The sequence below is a fragment of the Syzygium oleosum genome, unplaced genomic scaffold (genome assembly GCF_021117445.2).
Source record: "Syzygium oleosum isolate NSW1041296 unplaced genomic scaffold, Sole_v2.1 Sole_v2.32, whole genome shotgun sequence".
NCBI lineage: Eukaryota > Viridiplantae > Streptophyta > Magnoliopsida > Myrtales > Myrtaceae > Syzygium > Syzygium oleosum.
The window spans coordinates 368,860-391,685 of NW_026607516.1; the positions used below are offsets into that span (position 1 = coordinate 368,860).

At 41.2% G+C, this 22,826-nt stretch overlaps 3 protein-coding genes across 3 annotated transcripts in view; 1 reads left to right on the forward strand and 2 right to left on the reverse strand.

The window, feature by feature from the left end:
- The window catches only part of LOC115686474 (vesicle-associated protein 1-1-like), a 69,974-nt gene extending 62,099 nt beyond the window's left edge, over positions 1 to 7,875 (reverse strand). The window contains exon 1 of the mRNA XM_056304478.1: positions 7,865 to 7,875. The gene's annotated coding sequence lies outside the window, so the exon portion shown is untranslated. The remainder of the gene's footprint in view (positions 1 to 7,864) is intronic.
- Positions 4,108 to 6,271, forward strand: LOC115686448 (putative pentatricopeptide repeat-containing protein At5g47460). The gene has a single exon (XM_030611745.2). It carries the CDS (start codon positions 4,131 to 4,133, stop codon positions 5,904 to 5,906), a length of 1,776 nt encoding a protein of 591 aa, XP_030467605.1. The 5' UTR covers positions 4,108 to 4,130; the 3' UTR covers positions 5,907 to 6,271.
- LOC115686449 (metalloendoproteinase 1-MMP) lies at positions 5,996 to 7,746 on the reverse strand. The gene has a single exon (XM_030611746.2). It carries the CDS (start codon positions 7,468 to 7,470, stop codon positions 6,391 to 6,393), a length of 1,080 nt encoding a protein of 359 aa, XP_030467606.2. The 5' UTR covers positions 7,471 to 7,746; the 3' UTR covers positions 5,996 to 6,390.
- Positions 7,876 to 22,826: the final 14,951 nt, after the last annotated feature.

The following is a 22,826-nucleotide window of genomic DNA, read 5'->3' on the forward strand; positions in this document are numbered from 1 at the left end:
GTCCAACTAAAATTGCTCCACGCATCATCAAATTCTATCTTTGGCTTGAGAAAAGGCAAATTCCTCTTTAGAGTATTGATTTATCATACGGACCGTAATTTATACGAAGCAGTGAAAAAATTTAAGCACAAATACGACGTCATGTTAAGGTATGATCGGATGATGAAACCGATATACATATGAGTGAAATAATTAAAAAAAAATAGGGTTAAGATCACAAAAAACCCCAAACCGGTACACATGTAACAAATTTGCCTTAAACTAATTTTTGACCACAAAACACCCCAAACTGGTACACATGTGATAAATTTACCAAAAATTAATTTTTTGACAATAAAAAACCCTAAACTTGTACATTTGTAATAAATTTACCCTTCATTAAATTAGATTAATATCACGAAAAATCATAAACTGATACACCTTTGACATACGGAGGGTCAAACCCCAAACTAGTACACCCGTCAGCTACCACGTGTCATCCAACTCAGCAATTTGACGATAAAATTTAACGGATACTAACGGAAGGTAAATTTTTCACGGGTGTATCGGTTTGGGGTTTTTGGTGATCAAAAAATTAATTTGAGATAAATTTATCACAGGTATATCAGGTTTTGAGTTTTTTGTAGTATTAACCCTTAAAAATAATGATCGGTTGTCACCACATGCTATATACACTTATCCCTAGGAGAAACTATACACTACATGCTATATAGTTTTTGAAGTGACTAGGAGAGAAGACTCTAAAGATGGCCAAGCAAGCAAAAGGGTAAGCAGCACCACCAAAGCTCTTAAAGAATATTCTGGTTTGCTCCGCTTTCGTATTACGCTAGCATTACGCAAGTTTTTCCTACAAATTATATAAATAATAGATATACTATATAGTATTTGAAGTGACTTTTGGAGAGAAGACTTTTAGGATTGCCAATGAAAGCAATAGGGCAAGAAGCAACACCAAAGCCCTTTTAAGGTCCGCTAGTTTTGCGAAAAAACGTACAATTTCTGAAAATATTTTCTAGGAAAATGACTTTATTTTACGGTGTCTGACTGAAACTTGAAAAATACCCGAAAAGTACTTTCCATCGTTTGGTAAGAAAAATCTGAAGGGAAAAATTATCAAAATTTTCGTATTTTTTAAATTATTTTTTGTTTTTATATATTGCTTTATTTTATTTTTTTCTTTTTGCTTCTTCCGTGACCGGTCGCCTTGCCTCGCTGGCCTCGAGTGAGGCTCCACCTCACCGGATCAACGGACTTTGAGCTTGCCAGAGGTCGACGAGGTATCTCGGTTCGTTCCGACGCTCGCTCCATTCCAATCTCGGATCGAGTCGGAGGAGACTCAGCACCGAGCCAAGCGTCAACTCGGTACCGGAGTACGGTGCGGAGGTGGACACAATAAACTTGAAGTTCTTGGAGGTAAGGGAGGAGATCGAGATGGCGATGGAGACAAAGGAACTTTGGATCCTTTAGCCGAGCCCAAGCAGCTCAACGATGAGGTTGAGCTAGCTTGGGGTTGATCGCCGGCCGTGGCCGGCAACTTGCCGAGGAAGAAGAAAAAAGAAAAAGGAAGAAAATAAAAATTAAAGATAATAAAATATTCTATTAAAAAAATAAAAAAATAATTAAATTTCAAGTTTTTAAATGAAAAATAATTAAAATTTTGAAATTTTTTAAAATATTTTTATAAGAACAAATATTTCATTAACCAAGGACCCGAGCCCAAGCGCTGAGGACCGGCGAATGGCTTTTGTGAACCCAGGCCTAAGGGTTGAGACAAGAGCTTGAGCGTCGGGGATTCGAGCACGGCCTTTATGGACTAGGGCTTAGGTGCCAAACCATCGGGTACGAGCACCGAGGGTTGGGGCCCGGCCTCGATGGACCCAAGCCCAGCCGCCGGAGACTTGATCCTGAACTCCGAGACCTAGGAACCAACATTGGAGTTTCCGTATCCAAGCGTAGAGTTTCGAGTTCAAGCGTTGATACCTAGTTATATTTTGAAAAATGCTTTTCGGTTCTTTTAAAGAGAAAATCATTTTCCTAATTTTAAGTTTTTGTAGGAAAACCTTTTTCATTGACTTGGAAAATATTTTTCGTTGACTCATTTTCTTAAGCGAACCAAATGGCGGAAAATGAAGAAGGTGTTTTCCCCTTAAAAACATTTATGGAAAATATTTTTGGAGAAGTCATTTTTACAAGAAAATGATAATATTTTCCGGTGTTTGGTTGATACCTGAAATTAAACTGGAAAATATTTTCCATTGTTTGGTAAGGAAAATCTCATTTGATTTTTCTAAATAAACACACACTATTCGGGTGCCTTGCGCATGGGTAACCAAGGAACCTAGCATGGACACCGGGGTCTTGAGTTCGAATCCCCAACGTTCAACACGAGCACAAGCACTAGGAGGTCTCAAGCTAGATGGACTCGAGTCGGGGCACCGAGGTCCCGAGCCCGGCTTCGATGGACCCAGCCTTGCTACCAAGGGCCTGGGGACGAGAGTTAGGGTTCCCGTCCCCAGGCGCAGAGTTTCTGGTCCAAACATCGATACTTAATCATGTTAAACGCCAATACCTAGTCATATTATGGAAAATGAATTTCGAATTTTTAAATAAGAAATTATTTTCCTAAATTTAAATTTTGGTTAACTAAGAAAATATTTTTCATTATTTTATTTTCAAGTATGATCCATACACCGAAAAATGAAAAAAATATTTTTCCCAAACAACCGGTAACGGAGCGATATTTCAATAGTAGCTTTTGACCGCTGCGCTATGCTATAATCCGTGGGTACTCAATAGACGTGATTATGGGACAGACCATTCACAGGCCCACGGCAAGCCAAATTGGAGGTGAAGAACGATGCTGGATGGGGCTTACGATTAATAAGATCGGCTCCATTCGGATGGGCAGACACCGAGCACCAAGTTAAGCCTGAGCTTGGGAAGCGTAATGCCACCGGCGGCCCCGGGCTTGAGCTCGAGATACGGCTGCCATGGTTGCAGCAAGCTCGAGCTCGAGCTGGTCATGAATCTTCGGATCTAGATGCCATGGCTCGCAAGCTTGAGATATGGCGGCCATGGCTATCGCGAGCTCGAGCTCGAGCTTCGCTGCCATGGCAGCCGTGACACTCGGTGCTGAGAGTCCATGGCCACGAGATTGCGAATCTAGTGTTCATGGCCTCAAGCTCAAGACATGTTGGCCATGGCTGCAGCAAGCTCGAGCTCGAGTTATGTGGCCGTAACGTCCATGACATTCTAGATCGAGTGTCCGAGGCCATGAAACTTCGGATTCTGGCGACTCCGGCTGCAAACAAGCAGAGATTGAACTCGTGCAAGGGTTTGCTCACGATTTTGAAGTTGAAGATGTCTTTGAGAAGTGAAGAGGAAGAAGAACTACATTGATTTTAGCCAAAAGCTACGAGTTCCTAGAGTAGTGAAAATATGGAAGGTGAGCATTTTCAAAATGTGAAAAAAAAATCCCACACGTACATTTCATGTCAGGATTTTTTTATATATCTACACAACAATTTTTAATAGCGTCAACCCTGCATCAGTAATTTTTTGCAGCATCATGTCTACGTCAGCACGTTTTTACTACTTCAAATCCACACGTTTTTACTACTTCAAATCCACATCGGCAAAATCCGTCATAAGAATGGCATCGAGATGAACCGTTGACACATTTTTAAAAGGTACAAGGACCGTGTTGAAGGAAAAAAAAAGCATAGGGACAATTTTAAATTTTGAGTAAAAGTAGAGGGACCGCTCGTGACATTATATCTAGAAATTATTAGAAAGTCCTCAAAATCAAATATCCATATCAATTGACGATACTAATATCATAAATTTGAAAAAAAAACATAAAAATCTTGTCTATATTAAGTCGTTTGGTATGTTACGAGCGAATATCTTGTTGCCATCGAGAAATGAGATAAGCCAAAACAAAAGTTTCGTAGGTCTAGATCAGTCAAAGGTTAAGATAAATTTGTCACGTTAAACATCGGTGATAATTTACCAAACTGCTTTTTGTAGAGTAAACCAATTTTGTAAATCAATATCCTACTATATACAATTTAACACTGTCATTCTCATATAAGAAAAAAAAAACTACCGAAGACGTACGATGGATAGGCATGCGAAGGTCCCTTCTTCTTGAACTGGGTACGAGGTTGCGACACCTGCCTCTCACATCGACGCACTCGTTAGCCTCCCTTGCCTACTCCGTTCAAGGAGATCATGGGGTCGTCGCAGCCATTGCCCAAGGAGAAGAATTCGAAGCACGGGCCGGACTTGATTCGTCGATGGCGGCTCGAATGCTCCAATCCTGTACCTCACCGTGCGGGTATGAATTGGTTCGGCTCATTCGCGCCGCGACGTCGCGAGGTTCCGAATCACATGGCATGCAGCTTCAGGGCCATGCCCTGAAACGTGGGTTCGGCTCCGATGTCTTCGTGATGACTGCCCTGATGAGCTTCTACCTGGAAAAAGGCTCGTTGCGCGGCGCCCACAACCTGTTCGACGAAATTCCCGATCCGACCGTAGTTTCTTGGAATACATTGATTTCTGGGTATCTGCGCTTCGGGCTGTTTCGGAAAGCTCTAAGCTTGTTTGTTCAACTGAACAAGTCTGAAACTTGCGATGGTGATGCGTTCTCTGTGACGGCCGCATTGGCTGCGTGCGGTCGGTCGAGCTTGTTGCAGCTCGGAAGGTCTATCCACTCCAAGATTGTAAAAGTTGGTATGCGATGCAGTGTTTTCGTTTCTAATTGCTTGATCGACATGTATGGCAAATGCGGGTGCGTTCAAGAGGCGGTACGTGTGTTCGGAGCAATGTGTTATAAGGATACTATTTCGTGGAATTCAGTTTTGTCAGCTTGCGCTAGAAACCAAAACCTTGAAGAGGCGTTGAGTTTTTTGCAGGAGATGCCCCATCCCGATGCAATCTCATACAATGAGGTAATTAATGGTTTTGCCCAGTTCGGAAACATAGGAGATGCCGAACAGATCCTTTTGTACATGCCGAAACCAAATTCATCTTCATGGAATTCAATAATAACTGGTTATGTGAACCGAAATCGATCACAAGAAGCTCTTGATTTCTTTACGAGAATGCACTCGGAATGCATGGAGATGGATGAATTCACATTTTCAAGCATTCTGAGCGGAATTGGATCTTTAGCAGCACTGAGTTGGGGAATTGCAATACACTGCTGCACGACGAAGTGCGGTTTTGACTTATCTGTGGTTATCGGCAGTGCCCTTGTTGACATGTACTCAAAGTGCGGCCAAGTGGAAGATGCGGAATTGATGTTTGACTCTCTACCTCAGAGGAACTTGATAACATGGAATGCGATGATATCTGGTTTTGCCCACAATGGTTTCTTTGCCAAGGTAGTTCACTACTTCGAGCAACTTCTCATCGATGGTATAGAACCAGATGAGATCACATTTCTCAATGTTTTATCCGCATATTCCCATGGCGGAGTGCCATCGCACCTCGCAATGAAGTACTTGGAATTAATGATCGATGAGTACAGGATTCATCCGACAGCCGAACACGGCTGTTCAATAATAAGGTTAATGGGGCGAAGAGGAGAAGTTCGGAGGGTGGGAAAGATGATTCACAAACTCGGGTTCGGCGCATGGGCCCCAGTTTGGAGGGCTTTGCTTGGCGCTTGCGGATCTTGTCGGGATTTGGAGATTGCGAAAATCGCAGCTGCGAAGCTGATCCAATTGGAAGGCAACGAAGATTACATATACGTTGCGATGTCCAACATATACGCGTCTCAAGGGAAATGGAGCGGAGCGGCTGCGGTTAGGGAGCTGATGAGGTCGAGAGGCGTGATGAAAGGAGCTGGTTTTAGTTGGATACAAGTGAAGAATGTTGCATCAAATTCAGACGTGGCTTAGGCAAGACTCGACTTGCAGATGGTGCATGCAAAATCGCAAACCAGATGCAATCATGGGGCCGTGATCCGTGGAGGGCAACAACGCGGGCAGATCCGAATAAGCAATTTCTTTCTTAGCCTGCCTAAGTCCGTCCAAGCCCAATCAACTAAGGACATGAACTTTTCAAGATCAGCTACTATGCCGAGCTCATGCAGAAGTTTGCATGAAACCACCTGAACTAAACAGAAACTATCAACAATTGAAGAACAACAAATCGCTACTCTTTTCTCTACCAAGAAGCTCAGAATACCCAATGAAAGAAAATTTCTGTCGCACCTTTTTGCTTTGTGAATCGATGTGTGCCAATAAAGTTCTGTTTGGCTGAACTGTGTATCAGTAAAGCTGAACAGTATTTACAGTTGCTGGCGTTTCTCTTTAAAGTTTAAACCCAAAAGGCAAAAGCTAACCTAAGGCTATGTCATCACCGATGACTCATCAGTCATGCTCACAACCACAAAGGCAACATCAAATCCACCAGAGCCACTAACCATGTGGACCACGCAAACCACCTCCACTCCAATCCGCCGCCGCCGCCGCCGCCAACGGCTCCGTTCTTATAGTTCTCCGACTCCAACAGCGAGCTCAGCCTGAAATTCGGGTTCGACCCGTACAGCGCCTGAACCCCCTCCACGTCGTCGATCCTCAGCTCCACCTTCCTCGTCCTCGGCTTCACGCTCGGGTACATCACCGCCTCCTTCACCGAGCTGTGGCCCAGCCCCAGCACGTGGCCGATCTCGTGCGTCGCCACCGACTCCAGATCGACCGCCACCTTCGCCCTTTCCACCTTGAAATCCAACGCCCACCTCTCCGCCGCGTCGAAGTGGACCCTCCCGTCCTCCGGCGAGAACGCGTGCGCCAGCACCCCGAGCACCCCGTCGAACGGCTCCCCGTCCCCGTGGTCCCCGCGGTAGAACCCTATCCGGATGTCCGCCGTCCTGTACTCCGCCGCCTCGACGAAGCTCACCGGGATCACCGCCGACCACCGCGCGAACGATCGCCGGAACACCGCCCTCACGTCCTCCGGCCTCAGGTACCCGACCGTGTACTCCGGCGAGAGCGCGTAGCTGAGCGTCGCCGGCGCCGCCCGGTCCCACCGCGGCCTCCCTGCGAAGTACGCGTATCGCCGCAGCGACCGCGCGCCGTCGCCGGCGTCCCCGACGCCGCACCGGGGCGACATGACGGCCGATATGGTCTCGGAGTCGAGCTCCCCGGTGACCGCGAGCCCGAGGTTGGTCTGGTACGCGACGATCGCGGACTCGAAATCGTTATCGAACACGTCGGTGAAGTCGGAGCCGGGCGCGACGGGCAAGTACCCGAACCGGCTGAAGTACCTCTTGAGCTCCGACATGCCGTCCACGTGGCTCCCCCTGCCGGCGTCCAGGAACCTCGAGAAGTCCCGCCACGTGGCGTTCCGGGCGGCGGCGTCGACGGTTATTACCGTTACGGAGCCCGGCGCGCTCCTGGCCGTGAGACAGGGCCGACAGAGGAGGAGGAGGAGCGACACGAAGAGCCGCCATGCGGGCATGGTTTTACTAAACGACGTTCGTTCGGTCCGCAAGAATTTTTCCCCGGATTAGAAACTTGGATTCGCAGGAACCCAAAAGAGGGAAATCTTCATCGGTTCTATCCTCGCTTTTCTCACACGGGTAAAGTTGAGTCGATCGTCGTTTCCGTGCTTTGAGGTCGAGGCTCGATGCAAGGAACGATGAGGGGGGGAGAGATTGAGAAGCCAAGAAGATTCTGAACTTGTTGTGCGGCTATTCAATTGGAGATTCTGACCTTGGGAGGAGGGGCGTTTTACCGTGTATTGCCTTGGTGGGTACTCGATTATTTTTTTTTCCGATTAATTTATGCAATTCGCATGTCGATTGGGGGGGGTGGAGAAAAACAAATTGGGCATGCAAATCGTCACCTACTTTCTTCCCTTCCCTTCCTTTTTTTTTTTAACCCGAGAAATTCGATGATGATTAGTGGTTTGAAAGAGAATTTTTATTAATTTCGGTTCCTTATCAAACTTGACTAAGAAGGGGATTAGGGAATTTCTTGTTATGTCACTTTCGAAGCTCGCGTTCTTTTACTTGCGGGGATGGACAATCCCGCTCGATGATGATCTTTGACCCCGCCCTTTTCCCCATGGGGTGTTCCTTGGGATGACTTCCCCCGTTCACCAACCGCAGTGCACCGGGAAGAAACATCCTTGTTGCTTGACTTGCCCCGTGTCGTGTACCGTGTTGATGTATGTTGTGCGCGAATCGGATTTCCTTCGGTTTTTTCGCGTACCCCTTTGAAGCCGAGGCTCGCGCGGCTCGATACTAATAAGTGCGGAGGTTTCGGAGCACGGGTTATATGTATTGAAGAACGAAACAAATCGTCATCAAAGTAAATGATGATACCATATAGGGTAAGACTAGGCAATCGATATATTCTACCCGTGGAAAATATGTGTCGACTTTGAGCTCAATAAAAAACTTTCCTAATTCAAGTTGATTTCCTATTTGAATGGCTTCCTAGTAGGAGGATTTTTATTTCGGATCCAATTCTTACCTATGTATAAAAAGTGGACATTCTTTGTAGAGAGTATCAAAAGAAGAGCTTTTAAATCTCGCAAGTAAGATTTGTGAGTTCCTTCGTGAGATTAAGAGTTGTGTTTGAAAACTCGAGTGTGGTTATAATCTCCACCGTATCATTTCATCTATAGTGGAATTCTTCCTGCTCTCCTGTAAATGTAGGCCACCTCAACCGAATCACGTAACTCCGGTATCCGACTTATTTTATTATTCTGTCTGTTCGATCATTTTTTTTTTTTTTGGGGGTTTGAAAGGAGAAAGTTGAACGTGTTAGCAAGACTTTGCCAAAATCAGGATCAAAAGCCATCACCAATTTGTACACGTAGGATCGATCAAACGGACGGCTGATGTTTCATATTATTTCTCGTTCTTCTAGATCGAGGAGCGATTCCTAAGTGGAGGGGCATGTCGCGGAATCTTCCGCCCCTCAAGGATACTTTTTTTTTTTATTTTCGCCCCAAGGCCCTCATCTGAAAATAAATAAAAAAAACGAAAATAAAAATTTGGACCAATGAGGTCAATTTCGGGACGGAATTGATTGAAACGGGATTAATATGGTGACTGAAATCGGATGGCAAAAATTAATTTAATCCGGATGACGCACGTTTTTGTATTTTCTTTTGGGTCCACAAAAGAATTTATTTTTGTTGGAGGTCCTTAAAAGAATCATTCCTTTCCTTTTCACCTCCTCGCGCGCACGGCACGCCCGCATCATCAGTTGATGTCCGAGACAATGTGAGCAGTTCCGACCTCCTCTCTTTTTTTTTTTTTCCTTTTTTTTTTCGTTTGACCAAAAAATAAGAGAAAAAAAGAAGAAGCCGTCAGCATTTGACAATCTTTAAAATACATTACTCCCATGACCAAAAAAATAATAATAAAAATAAAATACATTACTCCGATGTATATCGAGAGAGAAAGGGCGGATACCAGGCATCGCCGCGTGTCCTTTGTGATCGGTTGGGCCTCCGGCTCGGATCCCCTTGGGCCTCCGTGTCGTTTTCCTCTTTCCTTTTTTTTCTTGGGTTAATATCACGAAAAATCTCAAACTGGTATACTTGTGGCAAATTTACCTTATGTTAGTTTCCGTTAAATTTTACCGTCAATTTATTGAGTTGGATGACACGTGATAGTTGACGGGTGAACCAGTTTGGGGTATTACCCCCTATTTGTTACATGTTTACCAATTTGTGATTTTTCATGGTATTAATCCCATTTAACGGATGGTAAAATTGTCACAAGTATATCAGTTTGGGGTTTTTGTGATAAAAAATTAGTTTGAGGTAAAGTTGTCATAGGTGGACCAGTTTGGGATTTCTGGTGATAAAAAAATTAGTCCAGGGTAAATTTCTCATAGGTCTACCAGTTTAAGGTTTCCCGTGGTATTAACCATTTTTTCTTTGGCTTCGTTTGTTTCATGGAGAATTAATAATTTAGAAAATATTTTCGTAAAAATGGTCCCTTCCATTGCTCGAAATAATTAGTAAATAGAAAATGTTTCGATTGTTGACAATAATTTATGTCGAAATATCTTCGTGAAAGACGGAAATATCTTTCATTCATTCATTTCTGTAATCGATACAAAAGATAGTTTTTAGGGAAAAGTTTTCTAAATCATTATTTTTCGTGAAATAACGGATCTTTTGTTTTTCTCATTTTTCTTTTACGATTTTGGTGATTTTCTTTCTTTTCTTAAAAAACACGAGACTATTTGGAAAAAAAAAAAACGTATATTGTTATCCACTAGTGCCCTTTTTCATTCTTTCTGTTTTCCCCTTTATGTTACATTCATCGAGTCGATGGTAATGCCATATCAAGTCGACCAAAAAGACAAGACGATGGATATGTTCTATATTTTCAAGTTGATTTCCTATTTGAATGATTTCTCGGTTGGAGTAGGTTTTCTATTTCGGATCCAATTCTTACATAAATACTAAAAAAAAATGGATATTCTTTGTAAAGAGTATCACAAGAGAAGCTTTTGTGAATCACATCCCGAAGCCAATTAAAACTTACGAGTAAAGATTCATGAATTCCTTTGTGAGATTAAGAGATGCGTTTGAGCGACTCGAGTGTGGTTGTAATATCTATCATATCGCTTGACCTATAATAGAATTATTTGCTACTCTCTACCGTAGACGTAAGCCACCCATACCGAAACCACGCAAATCTGGTGTCCTATTTATTTCCTTATTTCGTCTATTTCATTATTCGATCGCTTGCTTACGCAACAGTATCGACTAATCTATTGTACTTAGTAATTTTGGAAAAACAAAAAGGAGATGGAGTAAATTTGAGGCATCATCCCAAAAGTGGGAGAGATTTTTTTTTTTTTGGCATGTCCTATCTCTAATTCTCATCTCTCTCTATCTGATCTTTGCTCTGCCTCTTATAGATTGCGGGAGTCGAACCCATATCCGTGATATCAACGTCCACACTCCTCCAATTCATTTATCAGTAGAGTCACGTGCCTATTAACGAAGCGAGAGTGGAGTCGAACGTGGGATGCTTGCTAGTTCTTAGCAAAGGCTTTTGGCCATAATCAGGGTTCAAAAGCCATTGCCAATTTTGCAGCGTACCACGTTGGAAAAGACGTCGTCTTATATACTCACGCACGCACATAGGATCGATCGAACGGACGGCCGATATGTCGCATTATTTCTATTTTTCGGGACCAAGGAGGACGTCAATTTCGGGGACGCAATTGATTAAAACGGGATGGCAAATTTTTAATTTAAGAGGTGGATGTGCTGCTTTTGGGTGGGGGTCTCATTGCAAACTTCGCCTTCGATACGAAAGGCTTTGCAGGGCTATTAATCTGGACGACCCGCATGCTTTTGGTATTCTTTTCGGGGGTCCATCAAAGAATCATTCCTTTCCTTTTCAATGGTCATTGCCTCTATCTCTCTCTCTCTCTTCCTCGCGCACACGGCACGGCACGCACGCATCGTGGGTTGATGATTGTCCGTGACCATGTGAGCGGGTTTTCGATGACGGGGAAATTGTCCAAAAAGCCATAGATCTATTGCACTTTTATCAATTCAGCCATAAACCTTTTAATTGTATCAGTTGAATCTTAAACCTTTTCACGTTTTGTTCATTGAGTTCATCCGCCCAATTTTGGGCGGAAATCGCTGACATGGACGCCGGCTATCATTCATGGCACGGCCGGTGCTGACGTGGACAATTCTTAATAAAAAATTTCATTTTTTTTTCCTTTTTTCTTTTCTTCTCTTTCCCTCTTTGCTTTTTTATTATTTTTTCTTCTTTTCGTTTCTTTTTTCTTTTTCCCTCCATCGACCATAGCCGGGCCTTGTCAATGGTTGACTGAAATCGCTGGCCTCGAGTGGCCCTTGCCTGAGGTTGCCGGCCATCCACAAGGCTCGGCGATGGCCGGCAGAGGGAAAGAGGGAAAAAAAAAGAAATAAATAAAGTAGGAGAAGAGAAGAAAAGAAAAAAAAAGGAAAAATTAATAAAAAATACAAAAAAGATTGAAGTATTACTAAAATTTGTTCACATCAATATTGGTTATGCCACGTAGGACGACCGGCGTCTAACATTAGCAATTTCTGATCAAAATTGTCCGGATTGACCCAATTGGCAAAATGTGAAAATGTTTAGGACTCAATTGGCATAATTAAAAGGTTTAGGATCGAATCAGCAAAAGTGCAATAGATTTATAACTTTTTCGACAATTTTCCCGACAACCATCTCATCCCAAATTGTCTGGACGCTTCAAGAGAATTCTACATGATTTGTCAACATTGCCCAATGATTTTGACCTATAAGAACATGTAGCCTTATACGTATAACATCACATTCTAAATAAGCGTCTCTTTTTGACAAAAAAAAAATGTCTCTAATTGAATCGAGCATGTGCCAATGTCGCTTATGAATCGGTGATATTTATAACTATAGCGTTTGCCTTTTACTTCCGATGAGGAATGCCTAGTCAAGAAACCTTCCTAATGTATTTCTCAATGCCGACTATAACCCCTAGCCTTCCAAGCTTACGATGTGGGCTCGATTCCCGCTAACCGCTCTAATCACACGAGAAGGGGTGTCAAGTGTGGTCCTTCGAGTTTAGATCACAATGACAAATGGTGTTGCGACCTGATTTAACACGAGACCATGTCCAACAAGCAAAAGCAAAAATTCACTTAGGAGATTCTTTTCTCAGCTTTCTTTTCCTAACAAAAGTCTGATGCTAAGGTGCCAAAGTTGGTGGCATAAATTAAGATCGGTTTTCTGATTCCATACGATCTTACATCGACCACCCTCACGCATGAAGAAGATGAACAATATAGGGGCAAACCAGAATATTAAAAATAAAAGTTGCCAAAGCCCTTTGCAAAAAAATTTACCAAACACTACTTAGGTCAAAGTAGCTTTACAAATTTTTTTTTATCGAACACCACTTGCATTTTTCTAAGTGACTTTCACCTAAAGGTATTAGCATTCCCAAATAGCATTTGAAAAGCCAACTAAACCAGGGACCTTAAGATCGGTTTTCTGATTCCATACGATCTTATACTCCTCTATGCTGCGTCAAAGAAGAGTGATTTTGAGTAGGCCCAAAAGGGAAAAATAACAATAATGATTTTGGATCCGCCAATAAAACAAAACTTAAATCATTATGATACGAGGTGACCACGGTTGAGTTCTTAATGGTGTGTTGCATTTCCTAGGAACCAAACAACTTTCGATGAAATAAAATAGAGGAAATATCACAAATCTAAAATTTAAAATGGGGATAAGTGTATTGAAAGTTCTAAAACTTGTCACGAAAGTGCAATTGATTCCTAAAACTTTCAAAAAGTGCAATCAAGTCATAAAACTTGTCAAATTGATCCAATCAAGTCAATCCGTTGATTGCACTTTTTGAAAATTTTGAGACTTAATTGCATTTTCATGACGAGTTTTAGGACTTGATTGCAATTTTTAAAAATTTTAGGACTTAATTACATTTTTATGATAGATTTTAGGACTTTCAGTATACTTATCTCAATTTAAAACCATGGACGACGACAAGAAATTATCACTAAGGCTCCGTTCGTTTGGCGGAAAATATTTCTTCTTTTGGAAAATATTTTCCCTAAGTCATTTTCCTGGAAAATATTTTCGGAACATAATTTTCCGGTGTTCGGCGACCAATATGAAAAAGTTTCGGAAAATATTTTTCGCCGCGATGGCAGTGGCGGCGGCAGCCGGCGTAGCGGCGACCGCGGCAGCAGCCGGGCAGCGGCGGCGGCCGGCGAGCGGCGCCGGCCAGCAGGCGAAGCGGCGTGGCGCGGCGGCAGCGGCGGCGGCGGCAGGCGCGGCGGGCCGGCGAGCTGCGGCGGCTGGCGCCGGCGGCGTTAGCGGCGGCATATATGGCGCTATGGCAGAGCGGCGGCGGCAATTGCGGCGGCGCAGCCGGCCGCGGGCTGCAAGGCGGCCTTGGCGGCAGCGGCGGCGACCATAGTTGGCGCGGGCAGCGGCAGCAGTGGCAGTCGTGGGGCGGCCGGCGACCGCGGCAAGGCGGCGGGCAGCGGCGCGGCGGCGGCGACCGTTGGCGGCGGCCAGCTGCCATGGCCGGCGGCGGCAGCGGTGGATCGGAGGCGGTGGTGGCCGCGACCTTAGTGAAGAAGAAGAAGAAGAAGCTCTGGAAAATGATTTCACTTTTAAGAAGCGGAAGTCATTTTCCATAGACTTAGGCTATTTTGTGAAGGGGGAAGGAAAATTTTTTCCAGAAACGTTCGAACCATGGACGACGACAAGAAATTATCACTAAGATTTTCTGGGCAAAGATCCCACTGAAGAAGGGCTGGCCCTTGAGCAGGCTGAAGATGCCGGAGTCTGGCTTTAAGCCCACGAAGTAGTGGGCTGTCTCAGGTTTCATCCCATTCTCCAAAGCAATGAAGGTTTTCCTGCCAAAGTCGAAAAAATTATTCTATGCTTAAAATATTATGTAAAGATTTCACATGGTTGAAAACGACCTCAAATGTCTAAAAAAATTCAAAATAAATAAAATTTCAAATGTAAAATAGTGAAAAAAGTTCAAAGCAAAAGTTCCTCCAATATCCTCCAATAGATGAAAAAAAGAAAAACGATCATCGTTTGCTTTTTCATAGGCTCAAAAGATGCCAATGGTGGCTACTTTGCTAGTTGTTCTTGTTAGTGATGTTCATTGTTCTTTGCCTCTCCAATTTAATCAAATCCTACACTTATCTAAGTAAATTTCCCCCCTTAAAAACCAATAAACAAATTTGAAGTAACTCAATAGGAGGAATGATATAAACGAAGGTTGTACAAAGTGAAAAGATCCGTCGTTAACCATTTTAATTGATTTAATGGCGTTGGAAGGACGTTAATTACCAGTTTATCATAATCTGGGTATTAAGAGGAAAAACTTCTTGATTAACATTCCTCCTGAGTCTCACTAACCCACATTTCGTCTAATGAAGGAAACACAATTCGGAGGAGTATTAGCACATGATACTATGGGCCTTATACATTTGCCCTATAATAATTGAGAATTCCATTCTTTTGGACTTTGGCAAACTTTCAAGATAAAAGTGTTAGAAAAGTCTCAAACCTATTGCATTTGTGTCAATTTAGTCATAACCATTTTTTTTGTACCAATTTAGTTCTAAACATTTTATCTTTATGCCAATTCAGTCATTCCGGCTAATTTTGGCCGGATTTTGCTGACGTGAACGCTGGGCGGCTTACGTGGTACCGCCGGCGATGATGTGGACAACTTTTAATAATATTTTAATATTTTTCAAATTTTTTATTTTCTTTCTTTTTCTTTTTTATTTTCTTTCCCTTTCTTCTTCCTCCTGCCAACCAGCTGGAGGCTAGGGTCGGCGAGGGACCCTCGCCGGCCGCTGGCGAGGCTCGCCCGCGTAAGGCTGCCCTCGTGACCATTCAACCTCGCCGGATGGCCGCGAGGGCGGCCTTGCGTTGGGCTGGCGAGGCTCGCCCTCGACGCATCTAGCGAGAGTTGAGCCTTGCCGGCCATGGGTGAGGCCCGACCTCGCCAGATCCAGCGAGGTTGTGCCTCGCCTAGCCGCGAGCGAGGTCGAAGGCCGCGACCTTGTGGCCAATAGCGAGGGCAAGGTGAGCCTCGCCAAAGGCCGGCGAGGGACCTAGCCGGCCCTGGCATCCAGCCGATCGCCAAATCGGCGACCGGTTGGAGGAAGAAGAAAGGGAAAGGAAAAAAAATAAAAAAATAAAAAAGAAAAAAAATTAAAATATTATTAAAAGTTGTCCACGTCATCGCCGCGCAGTACCACTTAAGCCGGCTGGCGTCCATGTCAGCAAAATCCAGCCAAAATTAGCCGGAACGACTGAATTGGCACAAAGATAAAAGGTTTAGAACTGAATTGACACCAAAAAAAGGTTTATGACTAAATTGGCACCAATGCAATAGGTTTGTGACTTTTCTGACACTTTACCAAATGAATTGAGCATTAAAGATCTATAGATACCCTAGTGATATTCACAGTTCCTGAAGTTGCTGTTCTCGCCTCTTGTTGTTCCTCGCCGGTTACCGCAACCGTGAATATTCCTTGTGACGCCTTTGCTATTGGTCGTTGTTTGAGTATAATAAGATTGTTGTACTTTTCTCATACCTTAGATAAAATAAGTTAACTACTTTGATGATGTTATCAAATGTTATGGCGCTATCAGTCATTAATGTCGATCTAATGATGACTTAAAATAGCATCGCGTATGTTATATTCTTATTATTTAGCTTGAATTAGCCAACCTTGTTATGTAAAGAAATGTTAAAACTAGAGGACAATTAGTGCTACGATAAGAGATGAATGTTTTGTCAATTTTCAAACAACCACTTTACTACTTCGGAATAAATGAAAAATACATAGATTTTCGCTTTTCACTTAATTGATGTACAACCTTAGGTTATATTTTTGTCCTGTGGCATAGCACGGGTTGTATTCTAGTTTTCTGAGTTCATGTTCCAGATCGAGATTATGAAATAATATATCTGTCTCTAACGCGTCAGAAAATCCATAGGTATTAACACTAAAAAATGGCCACCATATGCCAAAAGGCCACAACCAACCTGAGCATGAGTTTGGAAGTAAAAATTTTTTGCATGGGCAAACTCCACTCTGGCAAAAATATGAAGTAAAATAGGGGAAATACTAAAATTTAAAATCATGGATAGTGAAAAGAAATTTTCTCTAATGATTTTCTGGACAATTTCCTTCTGAAAATGGGCTGGCCCTTTTACAATCTGAAAAATGCCAGAGTCTGGCTAAGCCCATCAAGTAGTGGGCTATCTCCCTTTCATTCCATCCTTTTTCTATAGCAATGTATGTGTTCCCGCCAAAAGTTGAAAAAATTTTATTCTATGCTTAAAATATTATGAAAAGATGTCACATAGTTGAAAATGACCCCAAATGTACAAAAGTATAAACTTCTAAAGATCTGGATTTTTAACAGTTCAATAAAAATAAGTTTTCAAATGTTAAAAGGCGAAAAAAAATATTAGCATAAAAGGTCCTCCAAATAATTCCATAACAAATGAGAAACCCCATAAAAAGTAAAACATGATCAACAATTCCATCACACTAGTTTTCCCGATTTATGGAGTTGGGATCCGAGTAGGTGCCAATTCTAGTGTCAACTCGGTAATCGAGTCTAACTTTAAGTAATATAAATATTAATTTAAGAAAATATACAATGTAAATAATCTATAATGTAGTGATCAATGCATTGATGAATTTTCTGACCTTCGATAAGGCTGGTTGCTCACCCCTAATTCCTCCACCACATGATCTTCAAATCAAGCAATTTTGGGTCTTGGCTCCTCTGATGCTTCGCTTTTTTATCATTCTTTCAGGTTAAAAAGTATGTCAGCTGCTACTTGCTAGTTGCTAGTCATGTTTGGTGTTCTTGACACACTCCAATTTAATCAAATCTTATCTTTATCTCAGTATAGTGTTTTTTCCCTAAAAACCAATAAACAAATTTAAAGTAACTCGATAGGGGGAATAAAATAAGTGAAGCGTGTACAAAGTGAAAAGATCCATTGGTTACCAGGTTAAGATAATTGATTTTATTGCGTTGGATGGACATTAATTACTGGTTTATCGTAATCTCGGTATTAAGAGGGAAATTTTTTTGATTGACGTTCCTCCTACAAAAATAAAGGTGAGGGACGTATTGTTTGAGCCTCACTAACTCACTTTGTACTAATGCAAGTATTAATAATAAACAATGTGGACGCTTTGAAAATTAAAAATTTCCATATTCAGCTATTTGTAAGCAACGTGTTCTGCTAATAAATTGTTAAAAAAGAACTGGTTGGCATTTTTGGGTTGTTTAAACACATGATGATCATTTGGGGTGGATGGCAGACAAGCAATCATGAGCTATCCTCGTTTAGACTACATATAAAATTCGAGGATAATATTAATCAAATCACGTGGAGAGCTATCGAACCAAAATAATCTTCAATCAAATCATACCTTTTGTTGTTATTTGACCGTGAGATCATTCTAAGAAAAGTATATTTTTTATGCTATATCTGTCTCCTGTCGAAACGAATTGCAAAAGTCAAAAGAGAGAATTTATACCCTAATGTCGGAAAAATATAAAAAACACGCAACAAATCAAAATGAAAAATTTAACACATACCCGATTTGTGCATCAATTAATACATAATGCATGGTTCAATAAATCTGAACGAGCTCGTTATGAGGTTTCTCATTATATATATTTCATCGAGCCTTTATACACACACACAATAATATTTAGAGAAAATTATCAAAAAAGTCATAAACTTTTTTATAATTTGCCAGTATACTCTTTTCGATCAATTTTGATCGAAAATCATTAACGTAAATGCCGGTTGTCCCATGTGGTGCGGCCGGCACAGTTGACGGTGATGTAGATAATTTTTGTAATTTTTTCAAAAAAAAGGTTTTGAATTTTTTGTTATTTGTTTAATTTTTCTTAATTCTTTTTTCTTTTATTTTTTCTTTGCTTGTATTTTTTATTGTGCTGACGAGGGTCACTGGCAATCCTCGCCAAATCTAGGGAGGGCCACCTTGCCCACACCCGATGGGGCCTCAATCGCAGCCGCAATGGCCTTGCCCAAGGCCTTCGCAGCCCCGCCGGCCCTAGGCCCACAGCCAGGGAAGATCACTGATAACTCCAGCTGGCACAATGAAAAGAAAAAAGAAAAAAAATTTACAAAAATTTTCCATGTCAGTGCCAGTCGTCCCACATGTTGGCTGTGCCATATGGGATAGTCGGCATCCACATCAAGGATTTCCGATCAAAATTAGCCAAAAGGACTCAATTGTCCATATTTATGATTAAATTTGCCAAATTGAAAAGTTTAAGATTGAATTGGTACATGTACATAAGATCTAAGACCTTTTTGGTAATTTTTCCATAACATTTAGGTCGAGCAATCTAACCTGAGTCATCGTGTCCCTAGCCATTTTTTTGTCAAAAGTAATATTTTATTCATATCTCAAGATGATACGTGAGAGGTTCAAAATAAAGTAAATCCCAAACAGTAAAGTATAACAATAAATACACTCCCATCCCATCAAAATATATCTGTCTTTGCATCCGGATATCGCATCGTTATAAGTAATGAGCACACACAGGAGGCGGTGTACACTTAGGTTCAGCGTCTTCAAATCATCACTGGAGACGCAAAAAGCAAGATGAACAAGCTCCCGGATTTGCATTTAGATCAGGAAACGTTGAATGAGTACGGAAACGCCTTTAAGGAACTCCCATATCTAAATCTAGATTGGGAGAGAAGAACTCCCATATATAGATATAGATATAGATCGGGAGATAATAGTTTCCAAAACTCAAAAAAGCTATATAAGTGCTTCAAGTGCAGCATGAACTCATTATATTCCTCTTCGATCCTATCGAACATTTTGGTTTGAAGGATCTGAAGCAGCGGGTTGATTTCTAATGATGTAAGTAAAAAATATGTCCAACAAGTAAAGAAGAGCATCACAGCAAACAAAGAAAAAAACAAAAAAAAACTAGATGAAAATAATGAAATACTTCTAAATCAGATCGTGAGAGAAAATCTCAATTTAAGTTGAGAAGATAGGGTCTCTTTGGACCGAGAGTTATTTATGGATCGAGGGATCTTGGAGTGGAAGAGAAAAAACGGAACCAGAGAGATGCGGAATAGAAGAGAAAGTGGCTAGGGTTTAAAGTAACGGGACTCCACGTGTCCCTAGCTATGGACGTGCCATCCTCTAAAACATCTATAGCCCTCACACGACTTTAAATTATCAATCCTAGCAGGATCATGTCGTGAACGTTCTTAACATGGCACGTGCATATTACTTACTATTCCCGGATTTAAGCCCTCGAGCGACCCAACACTGCGTCGAAAGTGTTCCCAATCTTGCACTTTTTTCCACGTCTCTATGCTTCATCATCACTTCATTTTCATTTGCAAGTTGACACAATTCATAAATCAACTGCTGTCTATTCATAAATTAGAACGATTTGGCGTGCATTTATGGGCATGCCCCGTCAAGATCTGGTCGATACGTGCTGTGCGCTATATAATCCCCTCCGACAGGCTCGTTGACCTGCGCATTTACATGAAGGCCACGTACGTGTTTGATGTCCAACTTCAGTTTTCTTGTTCTGTAAAAATCAAATATATTAAAAAGAAGGTCAAACCCTAGCTAGCTTCGCTATCCCATGGTTGACAACTTGCCTGTAATGTTTCTTGTGAAGCCGGCATACCCCTATTCCATCGCTGACTTGTTCGAGCATACGGCAAACGATGCCCTATTGGGACATGGTCAGCACGTCTCCAAGATTCTTGCCCTAAAATGGAAGTGTTGACATTACTTAATTTACAGTAGATACGATCTCTCAATTAAAAATAGAGCTTGGCAAGGAAAAAGGACCCACAACATGTTATATGATATTGTACTACACGGTAGGAGAAATTTATTTATGTTTATGAAAAATGACACAAATGGTCATTGAATTTTGGCTAAATGTGTAATTTGATCCATGAACTTTTGATTTGTTCAATATAGTTTCTAAATTTTATTTCAATGTGCAATGTGGTCCATGAACTTTTCGTATATGTTCAATCTAGTCTTTGAATTATATGAAAATATTCCATGTTATCCTTGAACTTTAATTAATGAAATGATTCATTGGGTATTTTTATATAACCTAGAGACTAGATTGAACATTTACACAAATTTCAGGAACCACGTTGAACAAATTAAAAGTTCATGAACCATATTGCACGTAGGGACAAAGTAGAAGGATCACATTGAACAAATTAAAAATTCACAAATCCCATTACACATTTGGTCAAAATTCAATGACTATTTGTATAATTATCCCTTTATGTTAATGTGAGACTTTCTTTTTATGTTACAATGGCAGGATGACGATGCTGCCGGCTAATAAACCCAAACTTTGAAAAACTTAACCTCTTGGGTCTAAAGAAACGAGAGGCATCGAAAACTTAGTTATAATTATGCCCTAATCATCCTCACATTTTATATAGGAACAATACTTTCCATTTAGGGTTAGAACCCGTGATGGTCTATTGATTACTTTTTGTGGGGTCTTGCCAATAACACGGGCGGTGAAATGAATATTTTGAAAAGTTCATATTATGATTGTGGAGTCAATTGCTTGAAAAAGATCTTGGCCATATAATGTAAATGGCGAAAAATATTCTAATTGCACGAGTCAAAGGTCTGAACTAATCGGTTCATGAGATTTAACAAAGTCGTTTAGGTCATCGGATCTGCATACCCAAACTCTTGCATTATCGAAAAGCAAAATATCTTGCCTAGTCCCAATATTGTTTTCATGCGGAATGAAAAAGGTACGTACCTCACATGCCCAACCTCTCCAATGTTATGGCTTTAACTACGTGGGGGAAAACAAGGGAATATATCGCATCTATAAAATCATGAGAATAAGCCAAAGTTGCGATGTCTCCAACCTAGGCAAACAAAATTATTCGACATTTCCTTTTCTTTCAATGAGAATTATTAATCTCTTTGAATGTCATGCGTGATTCGTGCATATATCTCATGTTACAAGTTACAACTATAAGTGAGGAGATACAAGGGTTTGGAGTTTCATGCATGATTGGCTGTGAGGAAGTGTTAAGAATCATATTTGGTACCTCATTGAATTCATATTACACCGCGTGGTGTGTGCAATCGCTTAATTTGAAATTTGAGTTGTTACCTTCGAAAGAAAAGAAGAAGAAGAAGAAGAAGAAGAAGAAGAAGAAGATGATGATGATGATGATGATGATGATAACCACATTGCTCTTGATTTAACTTGTTTCTTTTCAAAAAGCACATATGTCCCGTCCTTAAACGTTTGTAGAAACCAAAGTTCCACATTACGATAGCCAATAGTCATTAAATAATGTAAAATACACAGGTAAAAAGCTTCATCTAGTAAAGTTTACTTACCGAGAGATACGAGAAGATCATATTGTGTGCTTTAACCGGTAGGTCGGGAAATAAAAATATCTCACTTTTCTCGCATGCACTCAAACTCCGTTTGTTTTGTGAAAAATGAATTATTTAAAAATTACTTTCCAAAAAAAGATCACTCGTATCACTTGAAATAATTAGTCAATAAAAAATATTTTTATTATTCATGATAATTTATGTCTGAATATTTTTTTATATGCTGTCATTTAGGATGATGAAAATAGACAAGACATGCAAATAAAAAATCAAGAGAAAAATACGTAAAAACAAAAATAAAAAGCACTTGATCATGTAGACTAGGAATGTCATTATCATTCGATATCATGCGTGCACGAATCGAGTTAGGGTACTAGAAATTTTATATTTTCTTTCTCTAGGAATGGGGGGTACAAATGATGACATTGACATGGCATCTTATTTTATGTTGAAAAGCGAAGTAAATGTTGGTCCATTCTCCTCACCAACCAAAAGGGTCAGGAGTAACTCTAAGACCACCTCGAACATGTACACTTTCCATTCCATGGATTCGCACGGAACTCCTCCTTTCTCCTAAATGCCCAACTCCCCCACAGCTCGATAGTGTTGAACTTTCCAGTTAAATTTATATTGAGACAGGGAAAAAAAATCCCGAGTTAAAATTGATGTTCGATGCCGCCGTAAAATTCAAAACGTGGTATCCGTTGCTTCCAAATCAAACGCCGATGTCCAAATTCAGCGATTAATTCGATTATCGCACGATTGACAAAGTGAGTGAAAACAATTTAGGAGATGATGGTTTCTAGAGTCGCATCACTCTAAAGTAACGTATACAACATAGT